This window comes from Macaca nemestrina, chromosome 7 (genome assembly GCF_043159975.1).
Source record: "Macaca nemestrina isolate mMacNem1 chromosome 7, mMacNem.hap1, whole genome shotgun sequence".
Classification (NCBI taxonomy): Eukaryota; Metazoa; Chordata; class Mammalia; order Primates; family Cercopithecidae; genus Macaca; species Macaca nemestrina.
The window spans coordinates 178,428,180-178,451,556 of NC_092131.1; the positions used below are offsets into that span (position 1 = coordinate 178,428,180).

The 23,377-nt window shown below is 45.0% G+C and overlaps 1 protein-coding gene across 2 annotated transcripts in view; it reads left to right on the forward strand.

Annotated features, from left to right (window-relative positions):
* Nucleotides 1–6,780: 6,780 nt before the first annotated feature.
* The window catches only part of LOC139355524 (zinc finger protein 669-like), a 135,276-nt gene continuing 118,679 nt past the window's right edge, over nucleotides 6,781–23,377 (forward strand). Inside the window, exons 1-3 of one of the 2 annotated variants that reach the window (XR_011606303.1) lie at nucleotides 6,781–6,982; nucleotides 11,106–11,232; nucleotides 11,915–12,711. Coding sequence is in view for 1 of the 2 variants with exons in the window: in XM_071067329.1 (XP_070923430.1) it covers nucleotides 11,153–11,232; nucleotides 11,915–12,782 (948 nt within the window). In the remaining variant the exon portion in view is untranslated. Of the gene's footprint in view, nucleotides 6,983–11,105; nucleotides 11,233–11,914; nucleotides 16,490–23,377 lie in introns of those variants that run through there. The other variant, XM_071067329.1, reaches the window with a different exon arrangement.

Below are 23,377 nucleotides of genomic sequence, written 5' to 3' on the forward strand. Positions count from 1 at the left end.
TTGGGTACAGCTATTTACCACTAGAGGGTAAGACTTGAGATAGATTGTAAACATAATAACAGGGATTATGCTCAGAGTCAGGGCCAGAAGTATGGTTTGAGGTGGGGTCATGGTCAGGGTCAAGATCAAAGTTAGGGTCAAAGTAAGGATCAGAATTAGGGATCAGGGTAGGGATCAGGGTTTAGGTTCAGGGTCAAAGTCCTGGGACAGGGTTAGGGTTAGAATTAGAACCAGAGCTTTGTTCTCCTCGGGACCCACCTGAGAGTGAGGCACCATGGCTTTGGAGCACCTAGTAGCGTGTCCACCTTGAAGACCAGAGTTTTGTTGTCCTTAAGACTGACCTGGGGAGATGTGGCTGCAGGCTATTGAGGAAGGTGAGGCAAAAGCTTCCTGTCTGCTCCCCGTGTGCTGAGGAGGGAGCTCTGCTATGGGCTTTACTTTCACATGTTACATTCTACAAGTCTTGCTTTACAAAAGCCTCCCTGCCTTGAGGCTTTGGCTGCTCGTCGCTGTTCATCATCACAGCATGCCATAACATATGGTAAGATTTGGGTTTGTTTCTGGGGAGAGATCTTGGTACAGAGAAAGGAGCAATGCTTAGAGCCACCATCAGGACAGTTGGGATGAAAGCTGGGGATGGGCAGAGGCTCGAGGAAACATGTGCACCCCGCTGTAAACACTTTTATTCATATTTTAATTACTAATTTTTCTTACAGTGTTAAAGTAGTAAAAAATAGTATTGAAAAATTGAAAAGTAGCCATATTAAAACTTGCAACATTATTTAAGTTTAAATATATTATTTGTACCTCATCAACATTTTTTATTTTGTTGAGAAAGTCTAAGGTTAATTGGCAGCATAAATTTGTAATAGTAGATAGAACAATATCTCTTTTATGAACATTGACATCCTACATTACATGTGTGAACCCTGAAAATCTGAGACAGCTCAAGGTGGCAGGGGCTCAGCTTGGTTGTATACATTTTAGGGAGATATGAGACATCAATCAATATGTGTAAGATGTACATTGGTTCAGTCCAGAAATTTGAGAAGGCCAGACAGAGGGCTTCCAGATCATAGGTAGGTAAGAGACAAATGGTTTCATCCTTTTGCATTGCTGATTACTCTCTTCAAATGAGGAAATCAGATATGCATTTCTCTTGGTGAGCAGATGGGTAAGTTTGGATAGAATGGGAGGCAGATTTCCCCTCAGCAGTTCCCAGCTTGACTTTTCCCTTTAGTTTAGTGATTTTGGGTCCCCAACATTGATTTTCCTTTCACAAGGTCTAACATGTTTTCCTATGAGCCTTAATTATTCATTGTGTATTTTATTACACAAATAAGGCACAGATTTTTAAAAAATCATCAACTTTGTGGCTAGCTATATAAACATAATTACACAGAAGCTCAACTAAATTTGCAAACATTCCAGAGTTTGGGTTTCCAATAATTCTTTCTGATTCTTTAAAAGATAAAAGTATTTTTTTCCCGTAAAACATAGCAACATCTAAAATCACCTGTAGAATGTCCTGCCATTTTTGTTTCTCTAGTTTCCTCATTTTCTGCAAAGCCTCACTGAGGAAATTGACTTTGAATATCCTTTTACACTCTTGTGTTTTAGAAAGCATTGTGGTAAAACATTGAATCATCATGGTCATAAGTTCTCTTCACGTACTTTCTTTCTTTGAATATTTTTTCCCAGTGGCTAATATTTGATTCTGTTGTATTATGGCTAAAAGGTAGCCATGGACATGAAATAAAGACAAGAAGTCTTTGGAATAAGTGATCCCATCACAATGAATCAATTTTCCATTGGAACATATTTTTACAAAGTCACTGTTTTGAAAATATTTAGCCATGAATTGAAACAGAGTCTGTAAGGTTTTTTTTTCCTGGTCTAAGGCGAACAGCATTTTAGAGAATGAACCAGGAGACAACTACAGCACAAGAAAAAAATATGATAATTAAGTTTACACATATGTGTGACTACTCTAACAGAAAACATGTAAAGAGCATTTGTTTTGATTTATATATCAATCTGCACTGTTTAATATTTTGTGTCATAAATGCTCTTATTTAAAAAAACAGGACTAGTTAACAGTGTCAATTACTAGTCATTCGTGGTATAAATAATTAAACAAAGAAGTATTCAAAAAATATAACTGTTTTCCATAAAGTTTTATTTTACATCATTTTTTTTACTTAGAAATTGCCCCCCCCCAAAAATGCAGAGATTTCCCATGTAGCTGCAACCTAGTTTCATCTCTTATTAACATCTTCTATCAGTGTGTCTCACATGGCTTATTAATATCTTACATAATTTGTCATAGTTAATGAACCAATACTGATAGACTATTATTAACTAAAGTTCATATTTCATTTGGATGCCCTTGGTTCTGTCTTACTCTGACCCAGGATCCCATCCAGGATCACGCATGACATGTGGTCATCACGTCCCTGTGGGCTCTTCCTGGCTGTGACAGTGTGTCAGGCTTTCCATGTCGTGATGACCTTGATAGTACTGGGGAGGATTGGTCAGGAATTTTGTAGAATGTCCCCCATTGTCACTGCATGTTCTCAAGGTGAACTGTCACCTTTTATGTTCACTTGAATCATTTGGAAGAGCTACTGTTTGTCAGGTTTCTCCACTGTGAAGTTATTTTTCCTCCTTGCCCATACTGCATGTGTTCTTTTGGAGCAAGTCACTGTGCAGAGCCCACACTTACGGAGTGAGGAGTTGGCTCCACATTATTGATGGCTGAGTGTCTACATCAATTACTTGGAATTCTTTTGCAAAGGAGATTTCTATGCAACTCTGTTTTCTTATTCACGTGTGTATACAAATACAGACACCTAGATAATTACTTTCAGCTTTAATTATTATTCAACACTACAATTCATTCCTGTGTTGGCCATCAGTAGCTGTTTTTATTGGCTATTATTTTTCTTTGATATATTTTAATTTTTTTTAGTACTTACTTACTTTCTGATACTTCAAGATTATCCCGACTCCTATATTTACTGTCCTAGTTCTAGTATCAGACATTTCTTCAAAGAGCCTCATTCCTTTCAGAATGGTAGGAAAACTTACATCTGGCTGCCAAATGAGCACATTGTTGAATAGCACTTGTTCTTCATTAGCAATGCTAGGAAGTATATGTGTGTGTCTAACCTACCTATACACACCTAATTATAAAGTTTTCTATGTAGAACTGTGTGTATCTATATTAAACTAAACATAAGTTTACGTTCAATAGCACATGAATCATTCTAGCCTTCTCCCCGTGCTAATTTGTAACCTCCCACTTCAACAGTGAGAAACCTGGTTCCTACCATCTGTGACTTATGTAAGTCATTGCTTTATTCCAGATACAGATACTGTGGTTTTACAATTGTTCACAATTGCTTCTGTTGGAAAGAACTTTATAAAATGGAATCCAGTGATGAAGTATAGTTCATTTGCCTTCTGCATACGGATTCTATTCATTTTCAAAGTGACTTAGGTCAACACATTTTCCCTACACCTTCAGTGAGTTTTTTCCTACATTTGTGTCTTAGTCTGTTTTGTGCTTCTGTAACAGAATACCTAAGGCTGGGTAATTTATAAGTAAAAAAGGTCCTTTTGGCTCACAATATTGGTGGCTGGAATGTCTGAGATTGGGCAGTTGCATCTGGTGGAGTCTCAGTCTTTTTCACCTCATGGTGGAAAGTGGAAGGGCTAGTGCCTCCCAATCCATAGGTATTCAGCGTCTGTTATAAGCCACACATTGTAGCAAGGAATGAACATAAGGGGAATTTGGCCCATATTGTCCAATTGCTTGCTTTAAGTCTTTTAATATTTTAAAAGGAAATGGCTCCCAGCATGCTTGAGTAAGTTCTCTGGCCTCCTCAGCTGGTGAAATAATTACCAGAAACTGCCAAGCATTCAAATCCCCCATTTCTTGTGCCTGGCGAATGGATGCCTGGATTGTCCCTGTGCCATATTTGTATTTGGACCCGCTCGCAGCACTCCTCTACCATAATTAACAGGTGGGCAAGCCTAGATCATTCCCTCATCCTAATTGGCTGTTGGACAAGCCTGAAGCTTCCCTTGGCCATAGTTACTGGCGGGGCCTGCAACAATAGGAGCGGCAAGGTGCGGGTCTCAGGCTCCCCTTCCAAGTATTCACGAGGCTGGCCTGGGGGTGGCCATTCCAGACCTTCCCCTAGAGGCGCAGTAGGTGGCACAGTTTCTTTTATAAGTCTCTGGAGATTAGCATACATACCTTCCCGTTTCTCGCCCTTTTTTAAAGGAGACTGTCATGGTTCACTTTGCTGATAATTAGACTCCTGATTATTCAACTTTCCTATGTCATCCTGAAAATCCTCCTTCTCCTCAGCGTGGAAGGGCTCCAGGGCTGTTTTAATTGCCGACCACACAGGCCAAGCAGAGACGGGAATATCGCTGCCCTCTTGTTGTGCTCGTTTTAAGTCTGATCCCACCTTGTCCCAATCTTCTACATTCATGATTCCATATTCCGGGAACCAAGGAGAATACTTGTCTACCAGGCGGAACAAAGATGTGAGATTTTGGGTGCTGACAATTACCCCTCCGCGGCGCAGTAACTGCTGCACAAGGCTTAAGTAATTAGCGAACTTACTCTCAGCTCGACCCACATTTTCCCGAGGTTTCCCTGGAATTCCCCGAGCGCCCTCCTTACCCTAGAGCTTGAAGTGAAAACCTACTCGGGAGTCCTTTGTCGGTCGTCCTCAGCTTTCCACGCTCTGGTGTTCCTTCACTGGATTATTTGTAGAGATTACGGGGAGCCCTGCGTTGGGCACCAGAGACAGCCTGGGCAACCGAGGGAGACCCCCGTTTCTACCACAAAAAAAAAAAAAAAAAAAAAAAAAAAAAAAAATTAGCGAGGTGTGGTGTCGCTCGCCTGTAATCTCAGCTACTCCATGAGAAGTCAGACAAAACCTGCCACCAGAGACTGATTTTCTTCTAAAATGCTTTCTCCAAAATATTTTTAAAACAAAAGGGGAAAATTGGAAAGGAAAATATTTTGGGCCCCCCAAATCACTAAGATAAAGGGAAAAATCAATCTGGGAACTGCTTAGGGCAAACCTGCCTCCTTTTCTATTCGAAGTCATCCGCTGCTCGCTGAGAAGAATGCATATCTTATTGCCTCCTTTGGAAAGGCTCATCAGAAACTCAGAAGAATGCAACCGTTCCTCTCTCACCTGCCTGTGACCTGGAAGCCCCCTCCTGGCTTCGAGTTGACTCACTTTTGCTTCAGGTTGTACCGGATCAAACCAGTGTTCATCTTACATATGTTGATTGATGTCTCCTGTCTCCCTAAAATGTGTAAAACCGTCAGATACAGTCAGTTTCTTTTCCGAGGTTCGGCATGTTAACGTTCTTGTGTTTTGTTCTCGAACTCAACTTTCTTTCTTTCTTTTTTTTTTTTTTTTTTGAGACGGAGTCTCGCTCTGTCGCCCAGGCTGGAGTGCAGTGGCGCGATCTCGGCTCACTGCAAGCTCCGCCTCCCGGGTTCACGCCATTCTCCTGCCTCAGCCTCCCGAGTAGCTGGGACTACAGGCGCCCACAACCGCGCCCGGCTAATTTTTTGTATTTTTAGTAGAGACGGGGTTTCACCGTGGTCTCGATCTCCTGACCTTGTGATCCGCCCGCCCCGGCCTCCCAAAGTGCTGGGATTACAGGCGTGAGCCACCGCGCCCGGCCTCAACTTTCTTGTTCTCCATGCCTCCTTGCCCTTAGTTACTGTAAACAACCTTCCCCCTGTCAGTTCTAATCAATAACTCACATCTGTTCCCTTGGTTACCTGCTCTGCACCCATTTCTCCCTTCCAAACCACACGTCCCACCATTGTAACTCATGACTCTCTTCCCCCTTCCTTATTTGGGAAAGTGTTCACAAATAGCCAACGGGGTCAGTGTAGATCTTGAGGTCTGGCCCCAGCCCATGCCAGAGGTAAGGATTGCATTAGGAATAAAAACCCCTGCTTTTCTTTGTTCCGTGTGCTCTTGCGATTGTGATTGATGCGAGCAGCACGCTTCCACAGAGGTAAATTGCGTTGCTGAGAAAACTTTTGCTTGAGTGCTGGTTTCACTTTGCGTCACCGAACATTTACCTCCAACAAAACCAAGCTGTGCTCTGACCACCTTGGGCAACTGTCATCAGGACATCCTGAGGCTGTGTCATGCACAAGCATCCCCAACCTTGGCAAAATAAACTTTCTAAATACTCTTATCCCCAAATGCTCAGGGAGACTGATTTGAATAATCATAAAACTCCGAGGCTGCACTCCAGCCTGGGCGACAGAGCAAGACTCTGTTTCAGAAATAATAAAATAAAATAAAATAAAATAAAAATCAAATCTCCGGTCTCCCGCACAGCCGACTCTGCGTGAATTACTCCTTCTCTATTGCTATTCCCCCCGTCTTGAGAAATCGGCTCTGTCTAGGTAGCGGGCAAAGTGAACCCACTGAGCAGTTACAGAATTGCCATTATATTGCTTGCAATTTTATATCTTATTACGCAAAATAGCTATAATCTTGTATACAAGGTTAAATGCGAATGTGCTCCTTGAGTGGTCAGATCCCAGCGCAGGAAGGACGCACCCCCTATAAACCGCTAGGCCAAACCGGTCATTCTGGCCACATCCAGCCTCACGTGAGATCGCAATCTCCTGTCACTCAGGGCCTGAGGGGGCGGGGCCGGAAGCCCCATACAATCAGGGGCGCTGGGGTGGGGACCTGTCAATCAGGCGTGCCGCCGGAAAGGAGAGGGCGGCTTCCGGGATCCGGCTGGCGGGCGCTTTGTCTCGCCTTCGCCACCGTAGGCTCTTTCTGTGAGTCTCCGCTGCTACTTCCTGGCTCTGGGAGCCCCGGTGGCTCTGCAGCAGCCTCGGCCACCCTGTGACCTGCGGGTGTTGGGACATCCCTAGCTGACGCCGGGACACCCGGGAAGCCGAGGAACCGTGAGTGGACTGCGCCTGGCTTCCGGAAGTGGGGAAGAGGGCTGGGTGAAACCTGCTGGAACCAGCCATGGGCTGCGGAACCTGCCCTGCGGGCCAAGTCGCCGGGCGCAGCCGGGCCTCAGTTCCCCTCTGTGCAGGGCCGGGCGGGGCGGGCAGCGGGGCCCCTGCGTCCTGTCTGTACCTGCGGGCGCCACTTCCGCCGGCCGGAGCCCTCTCGGGAACCCCGCGCCCCCCCACCCAGGTAGTGCGGTGACCACGGGAGGGTGATCCGGGAGAGCCCGACTCGGTGTGCGTGGTTCCAGCGTGGGAGGAGCTGTGGTTCATGGAGCTTCCGGTCCCACCTTTCTCCCCCTAAAATTAACCTGAGGCTTTGTTAAAACGTTAAACGGCGTGTTTGAGCAAACGCGATTCATAAACGGGTACGGCAGTCATGGTTTGTGGTGTGGGGTTCACGGGAGGGGCGTAAATGAGAGGCTTTGATAAGGTGAATGAGGAAGCAAACCATACATATATATACACACACATATATATACATATATATACACATATACCCACATATATATATATATATTTTTTTTCTTTTTTCTTTTTTTTTTTTGAGACGGAGTCTCACCCTGTCGCCAGGCTGGAGTGCAATGATGCGGTCTCAGCTCACTGCAACCTCTGACTCCCGGGTTCAAGCGATTCTCCTGCCTCAGCCTCCCAAGTAGCTGGGCTTATAGGCGCCACCACCACGTCCAGCTAATTTTTGTATGTTTAGTAGAGACAGGGTTTCGCCATGTTGGCTAGGCTGGTTTCGAACTCCTGACCTTAATTGATCACCCTCCTCGGCCTCCTAAAGCGCCGGGATTACAGGCGTGAGGCACCTTGGCCAAAATATTTTTCTGTTTCCAAACATTTTACATGAGAGGAAAGCGGAGAATAAATCATCTGACACTCTACTGTAAAAAAAATCTTTGTGCCTCTCTTCTTTTCATCTTTCCTAAGTGTACATATTACCAAAATGTCTTTAGGTTGAGGTCCCCCGTGAAAACTTGACAGGGTGTTGTGTCCTCAGCCACTCTCCTGTCTTTTCCTAGTCCTGGCATTTTAGAACTGTCTGGGGATGACCCAGGATATCCACAGTGGCCATGTCTATTGGAGGGTCTAGTGAGTATCAGCCCTGGGGTCATCTCATCCCCAAGGACAGCCTGAGGTAGGGGGTAGAGTCTCTCAGGGGAGCAGCTGGATGCTCTTGGCCTTAGAGGAATCTCCTGGTATAGTTTCATCTAAAATGGTGATTCCTTAGGGTCATTAAAATTTTAGGACATTAAAATTAATGGACAATACAATGTAATGTCATGAAAGGTCATTAAAATTATTCCTCCAGCCCGAGTTATTATTCCTCGAAGACACATTGATGGTTTGCCAATTGGATGCTGATATTGAGAGGAAAAGGCAGAAATGATTTCTGCTCTCTAGCTTGTCTCAGACTTGTGAAGAGAGAAAAACCGTCCCAAAGGACAAAGAAAACCCACCCCAGAGAGGATGTGCAAGAACCTGAATATTAAAATGCACTTAAGGCCCACAGGAGGACAAAGAGCAGTGCCAGTGCCTCCTAGGTGGTCACTGAGTACTTTACTGAACAGGATGGGTGTCCCGAGGGATAGAATGGCCTGCCGTGACACTTAGAAAGATCTGTGTTGGAGTCAGCACTGCCTGTTCCTGAGTTTGTTACCTTGAAAAGGCTTGTCCGCTTATTTGAGTTTCAGGTTTTCACTGACTGTAAGATACATTTTGTCAGTAGAGCTTGAAAGATAAAAATACTATTTCCAAAGAGGCAAGGTAAAATGATGTATTTCATTTGCTAAAAATTCGTATTTATTTCTTCCCCAGAGTGAGTGTAGTAAGTTTTAAAGGTCTGTTCTTTTTAAGGGTAATTTCAAATGGAATTGTAGGACTTAGCTTTGTAAATGCTACTGGTTAAATAAAAGTGTGATAGATAAATTGATGATTTATAAAGATTTACCAAAATGTCAGTTCCCCTCTTGTAGCTTGGTGAAGAATTTATGACAGTGGACACATGTGTATCCTCTTATCTGGGTGTCTGAGTGTTGTTTTTTGTTTTTTGGAGATGCTGTCTTGCTCTGTAGCCCGGCTGGAGTGCAGTGGCGCCATCTCTGCTTACTGCAACCTCCGCCTCCCGAGTTCAAGTGATTCTCCTGTGTCAGCCTCCTGAGTAACTGGGATTATAGGCACCCACCACCACACCCAGCTAATTTTCATATTTTTAGTAAACACCGGGTTTTAGGCCTGGCACGGTGGCTTATGCCTGTAATCCCAGCCCTTTGGGAGGCCAAGGTGGTCGGATCACGAGGTCAGGAGTTCCAGAGCAGCCTGGCCAACATGGTGAAACCCTGTCTCTACTAAAAATACGAAAAAATTAGCTGAGCGTGGTGGCAGGCACCTGTAATCCCAGCTACTCGGGAGGCTGAGGCAAGAGAATTGCTTGAACCCGGGAGGTGGAGGTTGCAGTGAGCCAAGATCTTGCCACTGCAGCCCAGCCCAAGGGACAATGCGAGACTCCGTCTCAAAAACAAATAAACAAACAACAAAAAGACGGGATTTTTGCCGTGTTGGCCAGGCTGGTCTCAACCTCTTGACCTCAGGTGATCCCCTGCCTCAGCCTCCCAAGGTGCTGGGATTATAGGCGTGAGCTACGACGCCTGGCCCACTCTATTTTCTTTTTATTCCCTAAATTTTAATATGTTTGAGTTTGTATGTTCCTTTATCACTTCTTTCTTACATAAAAAAAATTGTGCCTAATCCTTCGTTAAAAAAAAATCTTCCTGTGACTTCTGAAAGTATTCTGGTTTTATCTTTTGTATTTGAATATATAATAAGATGATTATTGTTCATGGGATAGAGAAGAATGCAATACGTTTTCTCAAGTAGATGCCAGCCTGGTTTGCCTCATATTTTAAAGTGCATGTAATTTCTTTTTCTATTCTATAGTGCCTACTCTATCATTCCTCAACTTTCCATATAGATGCTGGGTCATTAAGACTTTTTTTTCCTTTGGTCTGCTTGCTCATCTCTCTGCTAACACTGTGCTGTCCTGAATATTTTTGTTTGAAAATCTTAAAAGTATGTTAGACAAGCCATCACTCTTTTTTTAGGTGACTAAAAATGATTAGACATTGGTCATTTTTACTACATATGAAAGAGTAGCTTTTCTTGCCTAAAACCACCTGATTTGGGAATTTATGTGGTTTCGTAGGAATAGCATCTGGAAGTGGTGACATTAATGTCATTTTAAAAAGCATGTGTCCTATTTCCTCTTATTCCTTTCTGCCTTGATATTGTGCAACAGAAATTTGAAAAATTGTTGTATTAGTATTATTAAATATCAATTATTGGTTTTATTTACTACTCAATTAAATTTAATAAGCCTATTCTCTCTTGGTGTAATCACGTGGAATGGGTTCACTTCCACAGTTAACAAGTGACAGCACATGTAAAATATTGTCTACCAGGGAAATTCATTGAACACTTAGTGTTCAGACTGTGTTTCTGTGTCTGGTTCCCTAAGCACCACTGCAGTGACACAAAATAATAGACTTTCAGCAGAAGAAGTTTTGGAAAATATACTGCATAAGCCATTTAGATGCAGTGAGTCATTCTTATTACTTGGGTTGGTGGAATCCCTTTCAAAATGTAAGTTCCTAATACAAACAAAGATTGAACTTTGCGAACAGGTATTTTTAAGAAAAAGTAGTCTCAGGACTGATAATATTAACTCACTTATGCACATCAGGTAGGACTTTAGTATGACAGATACTAGAAATGTACAAAGTGAAGTTAAAAGGTAACTCCTAGCAGCATATCGTAATCTTACTCCCTGGATTCTCAAATGAGATGGGTGTTTCTACTTTGCTGTTGCCTTTTTGAATAGTTCAATTCTAGCATTAGTACTGCTGTGTGGGAGGGAGTATGTGTGAACAGAGTAAGAGTTGGGACAATCAAGTCATAGAATAAATGCTTGGAAATTTTAGAATCATGTAAACAGCTTATGAATTGAGTATACATTCCCAGTGCTCTCAGTCTCACTCATCCTTCTGTCCACATGTGTGGAATGTTCTAGGACTCCGTGGCTTTTGAGGATGTGGCTGTGAACTTTACCCAGCAGGAATGGGCTTTGCTAGATTCTTCTCAGAAGAATCTCTCCAGAGAAGTGATGCAGGAAACCTGCAGGAACCTGGCTTCTGTAGGTAAGAATGACAACACATTTCACTTAATTACAGAAGTATTTCCCTATCATCAGTGCTATTTGTGATTTGGAATGGGGCAAGGGAATGATTTGGTGAATAAATCAGGCATGGGCACTGTGTACAATGGACATGAAATCTAGTAATGTTTCTATAGTTTGAAATAATTCATGATAATTTTGTGCATCTGCATTTTAGGAAAAAACGGAAAGACCAGAATATTGAAGATCACTTCAAAAAACTTGGGAAAGATACAAGATAATTTGCACTGAGGAGAGGAAATAAAGTCCTCTGAAGGAATATTAGCATGTCATGAATTTAAAAACAAGCAATCAAAGCAAATAAGAGTCACTTGAAATTCATTTCCTTTTAGAAAAATTTCACCCAAAATGTAACGTACATCAGTGTAGCAGTCAGTGTTTGGAAAACAGTTTACTTGAAAATAGTACTACAAAATTGTGTATATGAATGTTACTATTTTGGTCATAGCCATGCAGGTGGTAGCTGTGTTTTCAGTAGTAGCCCATTTACTTTCAAATAATTCAGTCATGGCACAAAAACAAAAACAAAACAAAACAAAAATGCATTTTCCCTAGTATTGGTAGCAGTGTAAGTCGAAAACCTATGAATGAGTAGAAAGTTATTAAACCAACCAATAATAATGTGCTTGTCATTTTTTTTACAGAAATCATATGGTACAGAGACAGCGTGAAAGCAAAGAAGGTAGTCAGTATGGACAAGTTGTCAGCCACATTCCAAATCTTGATCTGAATGCGAACGTTTCTACTGGATTAAAACAATGTGAATGCAGTATTTGTGGAAAAGTCTTTGTACATCATTCCCTCCTTAATAGGCACATCCTAGCTCACTCAGGATACAAACCATATGGAGAGAAGCAATATAAATGTGAACAGTGTGGGAAACTCTTTGTTTCTGTTCCAGGTGTTAGAAGACACATGATAATGCACAGTGGAAATCCAGCTTATAAATGTACGATATGTGGGAAAGCTTTTCATTTTCTCAATTCAGTTGAAAGACATCAGAGAACTCACACAGGAGAAAAACCCTATAAATGTAAACAATGTGGTAAAGCTTTCACTGTTTCCAGTTCTTGTCTAATACATGGACGAACTCACACTGGAGAGAAACCCTACGAATGTAAGGAATGTGGGAAAACACTCAGATTTTCTTGTTTTAAGATGCATGAAAGGACTCACACTGGAGAGAGATGTACCAAATGCGATAAAGCCTTCAGCTGTTCCACTTCCCTTCATGACCATGGAAGCATTCATACTGGAGAGAGACCCTATGAATGTAAACAATGTGGCAAAGCCTTTAGTCGTTTGAGTTCCCTTTGTAACCATAGAAGTACTCATACTGGAGAGAAACCCTATGAATGTAAACAATGTGACCAAGCCTTCAGTCGCCTCAGTTCCCTTCACCTCCACGAAAGAATTCATACTGGAGAAAAACCCTATGAATGTAAGAGATGCGGTAAAGCCTACACTCTCATTCTAGTTACCTTATGCGCCTCTAAAGAAGTCATGATATAGAGGTTGGGTGTAGTGACTCAGCCTATAATCCCAGCACTTTGGGAGGCCAAGGTGTGTGTATTGCTTGAGCCCAGGAGTTCATAACCAGCCTGGATTAAAACAATGTGAAACAACCTGGGCATCGTGGTGAAACCGTCTCTACAAAAAATAAAATAATGCCAGGCCCGGTGGCTCACGCCAGCTACTTGGGAGGCTGAGGCAGGAGAATGGCGTGAACCCAGGAGGCGGAGCTTGCAGTGAGCTGAGATCGCACCACTGCGCTCCAGCTTGGGCGACAGAGGCAGACTCTGTCTCAAAACAAAAACAAAGAAAATAATTAGCTGGGCATGGTGGCACATTTCAGTTGTCTTAGTTCTTTTTCAAGGACATAAAAGGCCACGGGGGGTTGGGGGGAAGCCCTGTGCATGCGGATCACGAGGTCAGGAGATCGAGACCATCCTGGCCAACATGGTGAAACCTCGTCTCTACTAAAAATACAAAAAGAGCTGGGTGTGGTAGCATATGCTTGTAATCCCAGCTACTCAGGAGGCTGAGGCAGGAGAATCACTTGAACCCAGGAGGCGGAGGTTGCAGGGAGCCGAGATTGTGCCACTGCAGTCCAGCCTGGCGACAGAGTGAGACTCCATCTCAAAAATAATAAATAAATAAATCCCCTTGAATGTAAGAAATGTGGTAAAACATTTACTCTTTCCCATTCCCTCATAAACATGAAAGAGCTCACACTGCAGAGAAAACTTAAGAATGTAGGAAACGTGGTCAAGCCTTCAGATTTTCCTGAAGATTTGGGAGGGCTCGGAGTGGAGAAAAGGCTTTTGAATTTAAATTTATGGTAAGGCCTTCGGTTGTATTAGTTCCATTTGAAGACATCAGCTCATTCCTGAGAAAAACCCTATGAATGTCCAGAATGTTTGAGTGTTTCATTTCTCTCATACCCACTCAAGGACATATGAAAATGCACGCTGTAGCTGGCTGGACCTTGTAAATACAAGAACGTACACAGGATTAAAACTCTAACAGTTTAGAAACTGCAAGAATATTTTCAGTTTTAACATTTACTTGAAAAGCCGTGTGAAAACTCCCACTGGAAAGAAGTTCTATAAGTGAAGCTTTTCTAATTTGGAAAGCCTGATGCAAATTAATTATCGTGCAGTGCTTGAAAAAAATCTATGAAATGTTACACAAGTTACAAGTATATTGTTTTTATCAGTGGCCCATTCTTAAAGAGTCTTGAGTATGCATTTCACCTTGTTTTGCAGGGAAACCTTGAGGTGAGAGTTCTGTAAATGTTCTTTAAGAAGTAGTACTTGAATTTCATAGATAATGATATTTTCTTAAGTCTGTTGGTAGAATTTTTGTGTATTCATTTGATAATGTGCTGGATTCATGGTTTAATTTGGATGTTTTTCTAATATGTAGGTAAGTTTAATTTTTTTATTTCATTATCATTTCTTTTTGAGATGGAGTCTCACTCTGTTGCCCAGGCTGGAGTGCAGTGGTGCGATCTCGGCTCACTGCAACCTCCGCCCCCTGGGTTTAAGCGATTCTCCTGCCTCAGCCTTCCGAGTAGCTGGGACTACAGGTGAACGCCACTACATCCAGCTAATTCTTTGTGTTTTTAGTAGAGACAGGGTTTCACCATGTTGGCTAGGCTGGTCTTGAACTCCTGACCTCATGATTTGCCCGCCTCGGCCTCCCAAAGTGCTGGGATTACAGGCATGAGCCACTGCGCCCGGTCAGGTAAGTTTCATTTGTATGTATTGTCCTGTGATTAATGGACCAGTGAATAATGATTGTGAATTCTTGGGATTGTCTTACTAGCCTCATTTGGCAAATTTTGATTATCCCTTGTCCATTATACACATCCCACCTATTTTTATTAAATGAAAAACTACTCTTGATGTAAAGATACTTATTTTTTGCTAATAATGAGTTGGTATTAATTCCTAAGTACATACAGTTTACCCAGGAGACGGAGCTTGCAGTGCGCCGAGATCACACCACTGCACTCCAGCAAGGGTGACAGAGCGAGATTCTGTGTCCAAAAAAAAAAAAAGGAATATCCTCACTTTTTTAATGTTATACCACTCTCTGCGCTCAAGTTAATCCCTGTTTGGGCCTGTGGGAGCTTACACCATCCTCCTGTATGTAATTAATAACTGATGTCTGGCTTATCTGTTTAGTAATAGATGTTATGTGTTTAACGGTGCCAGTAAACATAGGGTGCTAATTCCTTCCTCACCAGTGGGGTGCATGAGACGCTATTGAAACAATTGGCAACACGAATGGAATGGATCAGTCCTCATGCAGGACACCAGCTCAACTTGACCTACCTGCTGTGGGCTGACAGTTCAGTAACACATCAGCAGTCACCTTGGTCAGAACCGTGAGCTGACGATGGGCGTTCCCTTTGGTCTGCACAGTGTTTTGTGGTCTTCAGGTGTTGTCATCTTCTTCCACACTAAAATGCTCTCATCTCCTAGACATCAATGTTTAACTGCACCCCAGCATGACCTTTGGCCTGTGCTCAGCAGGCAGTTTTGAGGCCCTGGCTTATGAATGCACAAAAGCACAGCACATAAGCCAACACTTAAGTCCTAATTAGCAAGAATCAGGCTGTATCTCTGCAGTCCCTGCATCTGCTCTGGTCACCATCTCTGTGTGCTTAGGGCAGCCATGTGAACATTATTATTTTACACTCCAAGACAATAGTTATTATGTAAGCAGAAGTAGTGGCCTTGTTTGTTTCTTGTGCTGCTGCTCCCCTTGCTGCTGTACCATACACCCTCCTGATGAGGTGTACATCTATGGTGCCTCATGGTTCAGGCACTGCTGAGTAAAGAAAATGGGAAGAAATAGTTTGATATTAGCCCCTACTGAAGCATATGAAGAAGCGTCTCAGCTGCTTTCATTGAAAAATTCCTGACCAGTGTGTGGGCTTTTCTTATCACTGCTGCTTATCAGCATGTCAAAAGTCTCATCTTCGGACTGCAAGTCTTGACGGCCTTAGTTATAGTGGCCTTACTGCATGTGGAGCTAACCCCAGGAAGATGGAGTGACACTCTCTGGAGGATTAGGTGGTCTCCTCCAATGTGGGTTGATGGGCTTCTGAACTCTTTCCTTTAACGATGCAGAGAGTCTACACTGCCAGTGATCATGTGCCACAACTCTATAGATGTAGAAATTCAAAAATTCTGAAATAGTTTCCATTGAAAGGAAATAGAAAAGTGGTCTGGTGCCACGCTCCGGTTAAGAGAACTAGTAGATGGCTCACAAGAATACTCTGTCGCTACTGTCTGTGCCTCTGTCACAGCAAATATCCTGATCCTTCAGTTTTAAGGGTGCAGGGCCATTTTCCTCCCTTTCTTACTGGTAGTTCTCAAGATTACTATATGATATGCTGAGAAGGCAATATCCTGATAATCAAGTGACATTGGTCAGAACAGCCCAGGCTCTGTTATAGTCCCTGCTCGAAACAATATGGCCTTTAACGCTTGTGTTCAGCAAACCACATCCTGGGAGAAAACTCAATGTGGGCTTCTTTCTGGGGTTCCTCAGTTGTAGTGCAAGTGAAGCATTTATAGTCAAAACTCCATCCATCTGCTCTGGGTAGCCTTCCTGATCTTGTGGTAGTGGTTCACATTGAATCCTAGACTTCTGTTGTCTTTTGTTTGCTATTTGTAAGTAATAAATTCACTTCATGGAATTTATCTATGAATGTATTTGGCCTCATTGTACTCAGAAAAGTTGGTAGCCATTGCACAGTGAACCCGCTTCATAATTGGTGAAAACACCTATGGCCCCCTTGTGCCACAGCAAGGAGGTTCATTCAGCCAAACATAAACTTCATGTTTGTAAAACCCTGTAGCACAATTATTACCATGTGGGAGGCCTTTAACAATGGTGATGGCTGATTTGAAAAACTCTGAAGGAAGAAATTTACCCAAATGGGTTGGGTACATGGGAGTTCCTCCTAATTCCAAGAAACCCTTACTCCCCTCCACCTAAAAAGAGTGGAGAGGCCGGGTGCGGTGGCTCAGGCCTGTAATCTGAGCACTTTGGGAGGCCGAGGTGGGCAGATCACAAGGTCAGGGGTTCAAGACCAGCCTGACTAACATGGGGAAGCCCCATCTCTACTAAAAATACAAAAATTAGCTGGGCGTGGTGGCAGGCACCTGTAATCCCAGCTACTCGGGAGGCTGAGGCAGGAGAATCGCTTGAACCTGGGAGGCGGAGGTTACAGTGAGTTGAGACAATGCCACTGCACTCCAGCCTGGGTGACAGGGCAAAACTCCGTCTCAGGGGGGAAAAAAAGTGGATAAGAACTGAAACAGGTTTAAAATTTCAACTAATTGGAAATGCAAGTTTACAAAAATAATATTTAAAATAAAAGGTTAAATGAGTGCTCATTGAATTTTATGCCTCCACAAAATAGGTTGTGAGTTAACTTCCACATTCATTGAAAGCCACCAAAGTTGGGAAGCCTCCGTGTCTGAAATTCACAGGTGGCTCAAATAAGAATTATACCTGGGGATACCCCAAAGTTTAAATATGGTATCCCCTATGATATTATGAGGAATTACTGTACATAAATCAGGTTGTCTTCCTTTAACTCTGAAAATCATATTATCTTGCCTAAATTCTCCATAACGCATCGCTCCGCAGTATCCTATAGTGGACATGGCTTTTCTGACCAATGAGCACTAAAATTAAGTGTGTGAGACTCACCTATGTTCTTATCAAAATGGAAATCCCTGAATCCTACCAGTTAGAATAACATGACAGAATGTCAGATTTATGGAATATATAAGTTTTCTGTAAGGTTATTAGGTATTGATTCCATTTTATTAATAGATATCAATATATATAGATTACCTATTTTTTTTTTTTTTGAGACGGAGTCTCGCTCTGCCGCCCGTGCTGGAGTGCAGTGGCCGGATCTCAGCTCACTGCAAGCTCCGCCTCCCGGGTTCCCGCCATTCTCCTGCCTCAGCCTCCCGAGTAGCTGGGACTACAGGCGCCGCCACCTCGCCCGGCTAGTTTTTTTGTATTTTTTAAATAGAGACGGGGTTTCACCGTGTTAGCCAGGATGGTCTCGATCTCCTGACCTCGTGATCCGCCCGTCTCGGCCTCCCAAAGTGCTGGGATTACAGGCTTGAGCCACCGCGCCCGGCCTAGGTTACCTATTTCTCCTGTGTTTTAGTATTAATAGATGTGTCTTTTAATTCATCCAGTTGGTCTAAGTTACCAAGTTTGTGGGTTATGGAGATTGTAATATTCTTTATGATTTTATCATCCACGGGCTCTCTAATATAAAGGCTTCTTTTAATTCTTAAAGTGTTAGGTTGGTGCAAAAGTAATTGTGGTTTTGGACCATGAATTTTAAATTTGTATAACTAGGCTGCAACACATCTTTATTAATCAAAATAGAACCCATTACAATGGGCTGGGCACAGTGGCTCACGCCTGTAATCCCAGCACTTTGGGAGGCTGAGGCAGGCGGATCAGGAGGTCAGGAGTTTGAGACCAGCCTGACCAACATGGTGAAATCCCGTCTCTACTAAAAAGACAAAAAGTAGCCGGGAGTGGTGACATGTGCCTGTAATCCCAGCTACTCAAGAGGCTGAGGCAGGAGAATCTCTTGAACCCAGGAGGCAGAGGTTGCGGTGAGCCGAGATTGCACCTTTGCACTCTGGCCTGGGTGACAGAGTGAGACTGTCAAAAAAAAAAAGAAAAAGAAAAAGAAAAAGAAAAAGAAAAGAAACCATTACAATGAATACATTTTTGCCAGTGAGAAATAAACGTGTTTATTCTGTGCTTTCAGGGTTGGATGAACTCTTGAAAAGTATTTTCTGCATCCTGCTGGTTGTGTACTTGTTTTCCCTGCAAAAAGTTGTCAAGATGCTTAAAGAAGTGGTAGTTGGTTGGTGAGAGGTCAGATGAATATGGCAGATGAGGCAAAACTTCATAGCCCAGTTTATTCAACTTTTGAAGCCCTGGTTGTATGACATGTGGTCAGGCGTTGTGGAGATCTGGGCCCTTCCTGTTGACCAGTGCCGGCTCCAGGTGCTGCAGTTTTCCGTGCATCTCTTCGATTAGCTTGGCATACATCTCAGATGTAATAATTTCACCAGGATTCAAAAACTGTAGTGGATCAGAAGACAGGCAGCTGACCACCAAACAGTGACCATGACCTTTTATTGGTGCAAGTTTGACGTTGGGAAGTGGTTTGGAGCTTCTTCTCAGTCCAACCACTGAGCTGGCTGTTGTATGGAATCCACTTTTCGTGGCATGTCACAGTCTGATTAAGAAATGGTTGATTGTTGTTTCATAGAATAAGAGAAGATGACACCTCAAAAGGATGTTTTTAAAAATATTTGGTCAACTCATGAGGCACCCACTTACCAAGATTTTTCAACTTTCCAGTTGGTTTCAAATGCCGGATGACCATTCCACCCAGGAGGTGGAAATTGTAGTGAGTTGAGATTGTGCCACTGCACTCCAGCATGGGTGACAGAGCAAGACTCTGTCTCAAGAAAAAAAAAAAAAAAACATATTAGCTAGGTATGGTGGTGCAAGGTTGCAGTGAGCCGAGATCATGCCACTGCACTCCAGCGTGGGCTACAGAGCGAGACTCTGTCTCAAAAAAACTAACTAACTAACTAACTAGATAAATAAATACTATATGTGTGTATATATATTAAAATGTACACACACACACACACACACACACACATATATTTGAAGTGTTTTCTAATGAGAGCAGGTGTTCTGGAAGACCTCATTAAATACAGAATCTGAATGGAGGCCCATGTCACACCTTCCATTTTTTCATCGTTGCAGCTGCGCTTTTCTCCTCTTCTCTGCTGGACTCTGCTGTTTCTCACAAGGTATTCAGAGACTCTGCCCTGAATCCTACAACCAGGAGATGAGAAGCACAGAGTGACACCAGTAGGAGAACATAAAGATGCGGTGACAGTTGTCCTCCTCCTGCAGAGTCCATAGCAGTGCACTCCTACCGCTGGTGCCCTAGTTAAGCCTGGGGGCCAGCATGCCCGATGATTGTCTGGGAGTGCTGCAGTCAGGGTCTCCACAATGGGCACCCAGCCAGTGCCCTTGCACTCTGCATGACCGTGGCCATTGTCACCTCAGAGCCCCTGGGTACAGAACAATGCATCCTTCCAGAGCTACATGTGAGGAAGGACCACGTGAGTCCCGGGAAAGGGCTGAGGCTCTGCGGAGGTAGGTGGCCAGGACAGAGACCAGATGCCTGTGTGGAGAATCATCTGTGGGTGTGAGTGGCACTGTGGGGCCAGTGCCCGGGTTCTGCTGCTCCCCCTTCTCAAAGATCAGGGCCCAAGCAGGGGCTGGCGTGTGTGTGACACCTGGAACTGCAGGGCCACCACCCATGTGTGAGGCCGTCATGGGGACCTGAACACTGTGTCGTCTGCAGACCCCACCCATCCACTAGCCCCAATTCCTGGCCAGCTTCTGCCAAGGTGAGAGGGTGGAATTTGGAAGGTGGATGTAAGCAGAAGCCTGTCCCCCAGTGGCTGACACACAGTGGTGACACTGTGTGTGTAGGGAAGAAAGAGAGATCAGACTGTTATTGTGTCTATGTAGAAAGACGAAGACATAAGAAAGTCCATTTTGATCTGTACTAAGAAAAATTCTTCTGCCTTGAGATGCTGTTAATCTGTAACCCTAGCCCCAACCCTGTGCTCCCAGAAGCATGTGCTCTATTGACTCAAGGTTGAATGGATTTAGGGCTGTGCAGGATGTGCCTTAGTAAAAATGTGTTTGCACCTCCTGGGCTCCAGGCTGCCAACTGCCTGCCCAGGGTCTGAATGTCCTACTGTGACCTGTTTCCTCACCGGGCCTAGAGGACAGATAGGGAAGGCTTGTTTTGAGGATTAGGCAGGGTAATCCCAGTAAGCCCTCATTAGCTTGCCCATCCTCCAGTCTTTTTGATTTCTTTTTTCTCTTCTTTGTTGTGAAACTCTGGAGAATTGTCCTCCAGCATGTCTTCAGTTGGGGAGGTGGAAAGGCTGGACCTTGCCCTTGACTTCAGGGCTCCTTCTGGGTGCCCCCTCCTCCTAGGGTTTTTAAAAGCATATACTTAACAACATACCCTGTACCTGAGAGAGCTGCAGAGAACCTCCTGCGTGTCCAAACCAGCATACTTTGTTCCCTGACTGCAGGCCTTCGTCACACCCCAAAGCCCAAATACTTTCAGGTGGCCAGCTTCAGACAAGAGTCTGAACTCAATGCTTGTTTTCTGGGGTCTACACAAGCGTGTATGATGGGGCTACCTCCATCCTGCATTCTACCCCTGTGCCTCCCCCAATCCATTAGGGGCCTCAACTCCAGTGATCCCTAACTGGGAGCAAGGTTCCCCAGGCAAGGAATGCAGCTGTCCCTAGGATGCTGGCCTGGCTATGTCCCAATGGATATCAGTCCTGGAGCAAGAGGTCCAAGGCAGGGAGTTTCACCCCCCATTTCACCAGGTGTGGTGACCTTTCTGGGTTCCTAGCTTTCAAGATGGGATTTTTACACTGTGCCACAGTGGGAGAAACCGAAGCACAGGACTGGTGAGCGGTAAAGAAAGAAAACCTCTGTGACTAGGAAACATGTCCCTTGCCCAGCACAGCCGCTCCAGGATAGCACCCTTTGGGATATACCCCTGAGCTGTTCTTGGCACGTGGCATGGCACTGTGGTGGAGGTCAGCAGCTTGTGAGGTTGGGGGTGGGGGTGCTGGCAGGAGCAGGTAATTTTGGACCCACCACGGGGAGGAAGGGGACATTGACCCTTTCCCCACACCTTGAGTGCAGCAGTAATTTTCTTCTCTGATGTGTGTGGGCATCAATGCCTATGTGGGTGTGGGTGCGTCCTCCCCTTTTGTTGATGAAGAACCTTCCTGCAGCCGTTGGGGTGGATATGGGCACCATGTGTGCCTGGCAGCAGGGTGGTGCCTGCGGAGGCTTGGCTACTCCATGTCTCACTGCCATCTCCCCAGGGGAAGCAGACCCTGTGCCCTTAGTGCCCCTCATACTCAGTCCCTCACATTCTTCACTTGGCATCCCCCTGCCTGATTCTCCCAACTCAGCCCCTGCCAGGTTTCTCCAGGCCCTGTGGACCCTGGGATGGGATCAAAGGAGGCAGCAACTGTGCTGCCTGCCTCTGCCTGAAGTCAGGGATCCCTGGCCGCTCCTGGCATCCGGTGGGCAGGGTAGGTGGGGAGGTCAGGGGTCAGCTTTTCCACTCCCCAGCCTGCACTGGCTAAGTCACCAGGTGTAACTGGCCTGGAGGCTGATCTGTGTCCTCCACAGTCCCTTGATGAATTATATTGAAACCAATCCTTGTGTGAATGACAAGACCTCTTGTTGCCACCCAGATCAAACCAGAATCGAAAGACTGTTGCACTTGGGTCAAGAGCCTGGGGCTGAGGATGCCATGACCACCCCGTTATCTTCCTTCTGGGGTCCCCAGGAAGCTCCCAGGACTGAATGATCCCCACAAAACACAGTGGCCAGGATGGGAGGGCTGGAGGTCAACGCCTCCCCGCCCCTACCACCACAACCTAGAGGCCCCCATGGAGGTTTGCCCTGAACTGTGGGTCCCTGTGGGATGCAGGCTCCCACGGATAGTTCAGGGGATGAGCATGGGTCCTCCTGGCTGACAGGAGTCTGGTGGGCACTGGGTGTGTGGGGCCTGTGTAGGTGAGTTGGACAGCAATGGGCCTAGCCAGGGAGCCAGGGACTGGTGTGGCCAACGTGGGCAGCATTATGTTGCCAGAACCAAAACTACAGTGCAACCAGCCCAGCTGGTAGGGAGAAGGAGGCCAGGATATCCACCCCTGTCCTGGCCCCAAGCCCAGACTGCCTGCCTGTACTGGACATTGCCTGGTCCAGGAGGCCTGGGCATGATGGTCAGGTGGTGTGTCCCTGGGTTCCAGGCCTAGGTGGTCCCTTGGGAGCTGAGCATCCTCTGAGCAGGAGGAGGGCCCGCGGTCCACAGTTTGCATCGGCCCCTGGGGGTGTGCCCCCACCCCAGCTTCTCAGCCCGCACGGGGACGTGGCCAGGGCTCCTCACCTGCTCTGTGGCTCCAGCTCTGATCAGCTCACTGGGTGACTCTGACAGCTTCCTCCCCAAAGCTTGGGTCCTCCTCCTTGGGAATGGGGTGTCCCAGTCCCCCTGCAGGCAGGAACCCACCCCCAGCTCCTCTGGTGGGCCCACTTGGGCTTTCTTACCTACTGGCTTGTGAGACCCAGTTGGCCAAACTTGGTGTCCTATTTTTATTTTGGCCTTTTTCTTAGTGTGTGTTTCCTCTAACTACTGCTGTGTAGAATCTCTATATGAGTTTTAGGTAGAGAATCTTGCTCACCCAGAGGTCCCCCACCCCAGGGAGCCTCCAATTCGGCCCCCCCGTCTGGTCCTGCCTATGCTCCGCTTGGTGTGACTGTTGAGCGTGATCGATCCACACAGCTGCTTGACCCTGCATCTCCTTCCTTCTTGTTGCTGAGGCCAGTTCTGTTCTCTCTTTCTCCACCTGAACTGCACTTGAAGCCACGACGAAGGATGAGAAGTGGTTGCTAAG